We start from the raw sequence: 8434 nt of genomic DNA, 5'->3' as shown, positions 1-8434 counted from the left end.
AAACAGGTCGGCACACCAGAATCTTTCCCTTATTAATGGTGACTGGAGGCTCAACTTCCCTGAGGCTTGAAAGCTTCTCCCTGTGACGCCTTTCAATCTCCTGCTGCTCGTATTCCTCGTCAGACGGCTCATGCAGTCTTAGTCTTGCTATGTCTACCTCTTCCTCCACTTCTTTGGACAGGAAGAGATGCTTGTTGACGAAAAATGCGACCAGCTGTTTCTCTGCATGGCAAGCATGATACCGTCCGGGCTCCCCCTGATCTCTTTGATGTGGCGTAAGTGGGTATCCAATGAAGTCGCAGAGCTGACGGACCTCCATTGTCCACTCCCTGCCTCCGAATTGGACATCGGAGTCCTCTACGTGGGCCCAACCGCTCATGGCAGCCGCTGTAGGAAGTTGACTGCCCCGATATAATACCGCCACAGTCTTCCACTTGTTTGGGATATCAAAGTTGGAGATTAATGTAAGTAAGTTTTCGTCCTCTGGTGACCGAGTAAATGCAAAACTGGACAGGATTGGTAGCCGCTCTCCGAGGCTTTCGCTCAGCAGACGAACAATCCTTTCCCGATCCAAGTCTCTCTGGTATGCGTCTTCTTTGTAGACCCCTCTAGTCCGGCAATACCGTTCCTTACTGTTGTTCCGTAGCGGTCTAGCGAAGTCCACGGCCCGCAAGCGTTGACCGTGACAAGCGCAATCGATTTTTCTATTGGCACCGTATTCCAAGAGAAGTTCGACGTTCGTCAACCGTCCCCAGAGAGCAGCTTCCATCAGCGGATCTCGTCCGTCCATGTTAACCGCGTCTGGGTTCGCTCCCTTCTGCAAAAGAAGCCGAACCATCTCGTATGACGCCTCACATGCAGCGAAATGAAGCGCCGTATTGCCAGTTACTTGGACAATCTCATCATCCAGCGGTTTGGTGCCATCAGTACTGCCGTCGCTAGAAGAGTCGGAACCATCAAGCTGAGGGACAGAGTGTGCCTCGACGCCATGGAGAAGTATATCCGCGTCCTTGGATGATTCTAAATAATTGCGTACTTCTCCTACCCTTCCCTGAACTAAGGCGCTCACAACGTCGATAATCCTTTCGATAGTGTAGCCACCAGGAAGTCCTGAATCGGCCTCGCTGATATGGACCTTCTCGGTTGCTTCAGTCCACTTTTTTCTGTCTCTAAAATCATCAGCCGTAGGTTGTTGTTGTTGTTGTATTTAACGCCGTGGCGGCAAGGGCGCAGCCGCCCTTGCGGCCGACCTCCCGAGGGGTATATGGCGTGGAGGGCCGCAGGCTCAAGCTATATACTCTACAGTACACGCCTCTTCCTAACGTCCTCCAAATCTTGCCCATAGGCTACTATGTGTTCTATCCGTCCCTAGTTCCCGCTGGTTCCCTGGTTCCGTTATACTCGTCAGTTCCTCTACGAGGGGGGGGGGTTTCGTTACTAAGGCCTAGGTTCAGACCTAGGCCCTAGTACCGCGGGCAAATCTTCCGGAAGAAATCTGTCACGCAGAGAAAGGCCTGGAAGCCTTCATGATCAGTGATTAGCCCCTTGTAGTATCGATCCAGAGATCCTATTGGTCCTATAGGCTCCTGTGGACTAGAGGGGTGGAGGGTGGGCCACTGAAGCCTCCTCGCTAAGGTCTTTCGGCAGTAGACTAGGTGGTCTGCCTCCTTTGCCTCCCCACAGGAGCAGGTAAGCAGTGCTTCTGTATGGTTAAAGCGTTGATGGTATTGTTCGAAGTCTCCATGGCCTGACCGGGCTGCTAGGAGATGATGGAGTATAGCCCGTGGCAGGGCTAGTTCAGGGGGGCAGGCAAGGGAAGCCTTAAGCCCTAGTTGGGTATAGCGGGGTGTTGCATCTTGCTTCCACCATTTTCTATACTGGCGGCATATACGTTCTCTAGCTAGCCGTTTGATCCCTGACAGGGTGGCTAGTTGGCTCCTAGGGGCTGGCATGGTTGTGCCCTCCTTGGCTAGGCTGTCTGCTTCCTCGTTCCCTTTGATGCCTTCATGCCCTGGGGACCAATGGGTTCGTATGTCATACGTCCTAGCTGCCTCTTGGATCCCAAGGAAGGCCGCTTGTGAGGAGTCTGGGACCCTGCCTCGGATCCCCTGGATAACGCTGGTATTATCGATACAGATATGTATAGGCTGGCCCTGGGAGGTAAGGAGGGCCCGTCGGAGCCCTGCCCTCGCCCCCTCAGCCTCCCCATCAAACACTTCTGCTAAGCTGAGGCGGCCGCAGCCCTGGGCTATACGTTTGTTCTTACGGTATATAACAAAGCCAAACCCTGTAGCGCCATCAGGGGCCTTAGAGCCGTCTGAGTAGATAATAGTATGCTTATCTGGCACAGTCTTAAGCCAGGCCTGGAAGATCCTTGCTGCTGCTTCCTTCGTCTGTGTGACTATAGGGTGGTGAGACCCTAGGGGGTATTGCGGCTGTAGGAGTGCTGGCCTTGGGCACCTAGGTAAGAGGCCAGCTGTTCTTTGGAGCCTGGTCTGCTGCCGCCCTGGCTGTAGAAGCCTTGGGACCAAGGGATGTTGTTGGTCAACCTTCTGTAGGCGTGTAGCGAAGCGTAGTCGCGCTGCCTCAAGGGCCACCTCTGCTGTTGGTAGGCCAGCATCTCGGATGAGGGCACTGGTTGGTGTGGTCCTCCAGACAGGTAGGATAGCCCTTGCTGCTGCTGTAATAACTCTTCCGACTCTACAGGCTAAACCCTTCTGTCCTGTGCCGACTATACTGGTGCTGCTGTTCAGGGCTGGTCTGGTCAAGCCTGCATACCAGGTCTCAGCTCCATATAGGGCTATTGGGAGGGCGCAAGCAATAGCTGCTTTTCGAACTGCAGCTGCTGGGAGCCCCCCTTTTGTGTTTGTAAGGTGCTGTAGGAAATAGGCTACCTTCTTTGCTGCTGCTACTTTTATTCCTACATGGTGTTGGAAGGTGAGTCTCCTATCAAACCAGACCCCTAACCATCTTATAGGCTTTATTGAGGCCTTGATAGTTAGGCCTCTGGCTTGGATATCTGGTAGGTCTGTTGTCTGTTGATGTTTTCTGCTGAAGTGGATTGCCTCACACTTAGCTGGGTCAAAGGCGACTTTATTTTCTGTTCCCCAGCTGAGGATACTACTGATCTCCTGGCCTAGGGCTGTAGCGTTCTCTTCTAGCGAGGGGCTAGTAGCTACTAAGCCTATATCATCTGCATAGCCAAACCGTAGCTTCCGATCATCAGCTAGGATATCAGCTATATAGAGCAGGAAGAGGATAGGGGATAGTGGAGAGCCTTGCGGTAGTCCACAGGATAGAGGGAAGTCCTCTGTAGTAGTATCCTCTAGCCTGACGCAGGCTGTTCGGCTAGAGGTGAAGGTGTAGATCAGTCTGATCAGGCTACTAGGCCAGCCCTGCTGTCGTAGCCTGACAATAAGTCGGTTTCGTAAGACGGAATCAAACGCCCCCTTGACGTCCATTGTTGCTAGCGTCGCAGTAAGCCCTGTATCTAGAGCCCTCTCAATCTCATGGGTTAGACAGGTTGTCAGGTCGACTGCAGCCCTCCCTGGTAGGGCTCCAACCTGCTGTGGGCTGGCAACCCCTTCTAGGATAGTAAGGTAGGCCATCCTCTTTGCTATCAGCCGCTCTAAGCCTTTGCCTAAGCAGGACAGCAGGGATATTGGGCGCCAAGACCCAGTCTTAGAGAAATCTGTTTTCCCTGGCTTCTGGGTCATGACAATTTCCGCATTGCGGAAGGGTCTAGGAAAATAGCCTACTTGAACGCAGGCCTGGAAGAGCTGTTGTATAGGCTTGGCTACTAATCCCCAGGTGCATTGTAGCAACTTTGTAGTAATCCTATCAGTCCCAGGGGTTGTAGCTTTTGTCAGAGTGGCCTGGCGTACTTCCTCTATGCTAACTGTATTCTGCCAGGGTATAATACGACTTACAACCACTGGGGTACTAAAAGGGTTCCCAGATAGGTCGTCTGTAGCACTAAATCGCTCTAGTAGAGCCTTTCGCAAGGCTTGGGCTTTATCGTGGGTATTGCTGATCGTCTGCCCTTCCACTATTAGAGGCGGAGCTTTAACTGCTAGGCTAGACTTCCGCCAGCCTATAATTTTATATAGGTCTTGGTCTGTCTTAGCCTCTTCGATCTTAGCAGTCCAGTAGGTGCGTTTCGCCCTTCTCACAGTTGTTAGGAAGACTTTTTGCTCCTCTAGGATAGGGGGAGGTATGACCAGCCCAGGTTCTTGGGCCTGTTGGCGCCTAGCCTTAATAGCAGCTTGGTGGGCTACTGAGCATTCTTCTGTCCACCAGGGGGCTCCCCTACCCTGATTAGTCCGTCTCTTGCCTACAGCTTGAATAGCTGTATGGAAGAGGCTGACCAGTTGGGCAGCTAGGGTGTCCAGCTCTGCTGGGCTGGGCAGTTCCCCTAGAGTAGGTAAGGCTGTAGCCCCAGCCTTTACTAGGTCGATCAGCCGTGGTAGGGCTGACTCCGGGACTGAGAGCTGGTTATCCTGGCGTCCCTGTTCCTGGGCCCTACTCATAGGGATAGTTGTTGTGATGGCTTCGTGGTCAGCCCCTGGGTGTAGGTGTGGGCTGATATAAGCCTCAGTAAAGGGAATATTTGAGAGGGTTAGGTCGAGGGTATGCCCGTGGGTATGGGTAGGGGCCCCAAACTCCCCAATAAACAGAAGATTGTAGCCTTCCGCCCATTCTGCAATATCGTCTCCTCGATTCCGGCTAGGGGACCCAGGTTCCCAAGAGGAGTGGCGGGCATTAAGGTCCCCAGCGATAAGGGCTCTCTCTGGCGGTTGATAATCTAGAAGGAGGCTGGTTGCTTGGTTTATAGGCTCATCTGGCGGCCTATATATGTTCATAATAGTGAGGTCGCCAGCTTTCACCCATAAGATATCTCTTGATTGGGTAGGTCTTTGTTGCTGTATTTGCAGCCTTAGACCTTTGCGTGTGTAGGTCATAACCCTAGGCCTTGTGTCTCTGTTGTTCCAGAAGTCAACTGGTACATAGGAGTTAAAGCCTGGGTGTGTATTAATCTGCATCTTATCTCTATAGCCTATCCAGGGTTCCTGGACCAAAACTATGTCGATCTGATCTGCCCAGCAGAGCTCTAAGAGAGCTGTATGGGCCGGGCTCCTCTTCCCCACATTACACTGGGCAACTCGTAGTACCTGTGGGGTAGCTGGCCTGAGCCTATAGCTCTGAGTCGAGGTCGAGGTGGGTGTAGGCATTAACAACGTTATAGTCAGGCTTCTGGGCTACCCTCTGGCTCCTGCTGCTGCTTGGGAGTGGATGGATAGGGCGGTTAGTTAGGGGGGGGAGGGTTTCAGAGTCTTCAGCCTCATCCTCATCCATACTGCTGCTCCCAGCTATACTAGCAGTAATAATTGAGTCTTGCGTAGGTGTGAGGGGTCGAGGGCGCTTAGAAGTAGCGCTTAGCCTAGCCTCAGCTTGCTGTGTGCTGCTTCCTAGGGAGCTAGCCTGGTTTGCTAGAAGGTCGTTTGACGCCTTCTCTCCAACCTTCTGGATCCCTCGCAGTTCTTTCCGGCTTGGAATAGTAAGGTTTCTGTTAACCAGTAGGGGCCTAGCTGGGCAGTCTGCATGGCTTGCTGGGAAGGGCCCATGACAGTTAGCACACTTAGGCCTAACTAAGCAGATCCCAGCCTTATGAGTATCTAAGGGTTTGCTACAGTTCTCGCAGAGGGGTTTCCGGGTGCAGTAGCGGTTTGAGTGAAAGCCTTGGCAGCCAGGAGAGTGTCGTTTAGGGATATGCTTCCTTGGGGGGAGCAGACGAGCAGGACCTGACTGTCCAAACAGGCGGAAGCCTTCCTTAACCCATTGAGGGAGGGCGATAACCAGGCTTTGCGTAGCTGTAGCTAGATCAGGGCTATCCCGGGTTGGGCGCCAGGAGATAAGTCTTTGCTTTGTCTTTAGGAAGACCTCTTCCTCTATTTCAGATTCTATGCCAACCTTACTACCATCGAGGCTAGTAAAGTAGAGGGGGCAGAATGGGACGATATACTGATGCCACTTAGTGGGCACCTCAACCTTCTCAGCTGTAAGGCAGCTTTTGATCTCAGGGGCTCTCTGGAGAAGTAAAGCTTGGATCTCCTTGTTCTGGGGCTGAAGTGAGAAGCCTGTAGCAGTATGGCGGACCTCAACTAGGTCTTGCGGCTGTAAGTTAAGCTCTTTTGTTACCACCATCTTAACTGAGTGAGGGGCTAGGGTTCTGGAGGTAGGGATGTGTTCTGCAGGGAGCCGAACTAGTAGGCGGAGGTCCTGGGTCTGCTTAGGCTGGCGTGTGCGGCTGGTGGCCCGCCGGCCTGCTGCTGGGTTCAACCTGGGGCTGGAGCTGGGGCTGGGGCCGGGGCCGCTAGCGGTAGAGCTACTAGCTGCCTGGGCATACGTTTTTCCACTGCCGGGGCCAGGGGTGGGTCCAGAGATTTCTGCGGTTGCAAACCGGGTAAAGGTATCGATGAGGCCCTGGGCTGTAGCCTTCAGTCGTGCTGGGGCCGTCCCAATGAGGGCATCTAGGCCTCTGGCGAGGAGGTTCAGGGCCTCATCTCGGAGGGCTTGACCCTCTCGAGCCTGCTGGAGGGCGGCGGTGGCCGATCGTGGCCCCCTTCCCAAGGGCCGGATAGGGGGGGGCGTGAGGCCCCTCGGTCGTGGAGGTAGGGAGGTAGGGGGGGGAGGGGTCTGGGGGAGACTATGCATAGAGGATGAGAGGCCCCTAGGGGCCTGCGAGGGGCCCGCGGCCGGCTGTGAGGCCATCGCGGGCGAGGGTTCCGGTTGTTAGGGGGTTGATTTGGTGGTGTTAGTGTTCAGGTTGCAGACCCAGCACGGCACTAACAGTGGGTGCCGGCGGGATTGTATGTAGGAGGGAAGTCCCAGCCGTAGGTCCTACATGGTCGTCCTCCCTGGCTCTGTAATATTCAGTTGGATCGGCCGTCCCAGAGACGAATATGGCTCTCTGTTTGTCGATTTCGTAGCCAGCATGACCTGAGACCTCATCGAAGGGAAAGATAATTCTGTAGTCGCACCTGTCGTTTTCTCGGCCTGGTGTCACACAGTGCGACTGTCGTTGTAGGGGGGTCTCATATAGGCGATTGAAATGGTGGAGATGGATCTCCTCACAGTTGGGGCAGCGGACAAAGACGTCCGACTTATTTCACCACTCCACTTTTGCCCAACGCAGTGGAGATGCCGAGTTGAGCTGGTATGTCATTGTTCCGCCGAAGCCCGTCCCAGGCCTGATGCATTTGTTCCTTAACTCGGATGGAATGGCCTTCTTCTGCTTGTCACCCAGGGGTATGACCAGGGCACGATTCGGTCGGTTCGGGGATGATGGATACGCTCGGATGGTCGCCGGAACGGGAGACTGAGTGCTAGTGTTGACTTAGTAGAAGATCTAGAGAGCCGTTGGCCTACCCACCAGGCGGAGACCAGAGGAGAAGAGCCCACTCGGCCTTGCGTCGTGAGCATGTCGGTAGTGGATAACGATATTCAGTAGGAACTTAAAAATGCCTTCACACCCACGCGTGCCTTTCCACGTGATGCAGCTGCAGGCAATTAGCACGTGCTGGCTGACGTGTGTGTCACGAGCGGGTTAGGGCAACCAACTGTGGCACAAAGCAAAAGCTTCGGTAATGGCATCATTATCCCCTGTTCTGAACTATATAGCTACACACCTACAGGGACTAACACAACTGACCGACCCACTTGGGCGTCGGGCGGTTAGAACAGGACATTTGTACTGCGGGATCACGGGCACGACAGGGACTCACTCGAAAACGGAAGAATTATGGTGCAAATCACATGATGATAAGAGGACCGACAAACGATAAGTGGTCCCGGGCGATGGACCGACCTGGCTACGGCGGTCCACCCCCGGGGACCGACCGGAGAACAGCGGCCCCAGGACGAAGGTACTCTTCAGGACTTGTATATAGTATGACCTGAGCCTGGCTCAAGGTCAAACTTCCATAGATCTTCAGCAATCAACTTTGTAAACATTCTTCGGAATACTTTCAGCTTACCTTCACTGCGAATACCTTGTTGAGCCTAACACTGATGGTACGACCGCTACAGTTGGTCACTGTAGGATTGTAACTATATAATGCAGAACAGGGGATAATGACAGCGGATTTGTCATTACCGAAGCTTTTGCTTTGTGCCACAGTTGGTTGCCCTGACCTGCTCGTAACAACTGATCACCTTAGCCTCTGAAGACTTGATCTACTACAGCCTGCGACCTACGATCCAGAACCACGATACGATGTCTGATCTATAGCGTCAATCCCCAACTTCTGTTAGCACACCCTACTGTCGGATAGCTGACCGTGACATTAAGCAGCGCAAGAGTGAAAAACACCCCTATTAGTGATAAAGTTACTTAGATAGTTGTTGTTGTCCGTTTATCCCATCGACTGCTGCA

The 8434-nt window shown here is 53.4% G+C and overlaps 1 protein-coding gene across 1 annotated transcript; it reads right to left on the bottom strand.

The window, feature by feature from the left end:
* Positions 1-1463: 1463 nt before the first annotated feature.
* RTase-14 (putative RNA-directed DNA polymerase from transposon BS) lies at positions 1464-3461 on the bottom strand (the record flags this gene model as incomplete). Its single annotated transcript, XM_037322128.1, has 1 exon — positions 1464-3461. One exon carries the CDS (start codon positions 3459-3461, stop codon positions 1464-1466), a length of 1998 nt encoding a protein of 665 aa, XP_037180396.1.
* Positions 3462-8434: the final 4973 nt, after the last annotated feature.

This window comes from Colletotrichum aenigma, assembly GCF_013390185.1.
Source record: "Colletotrichum aenigma strain Cg56 chromosome Unknown KSG_Cg56_contig04, whole genome shotgun sequence".
NCBI classification, from domain to species: domain Eukaryota; kingdom Fungi; phylum Ascomycota; class Sordariomycetes; order Glomerellales; family Glomerellaceae; genus Colletotrichum; species Colletotrichum aenigma.
The sequence above is the reverse complement of the archived record's forward strand: the minus strand, read 5'-3'. Positions and strand labels throughout refer to the sequence as shown.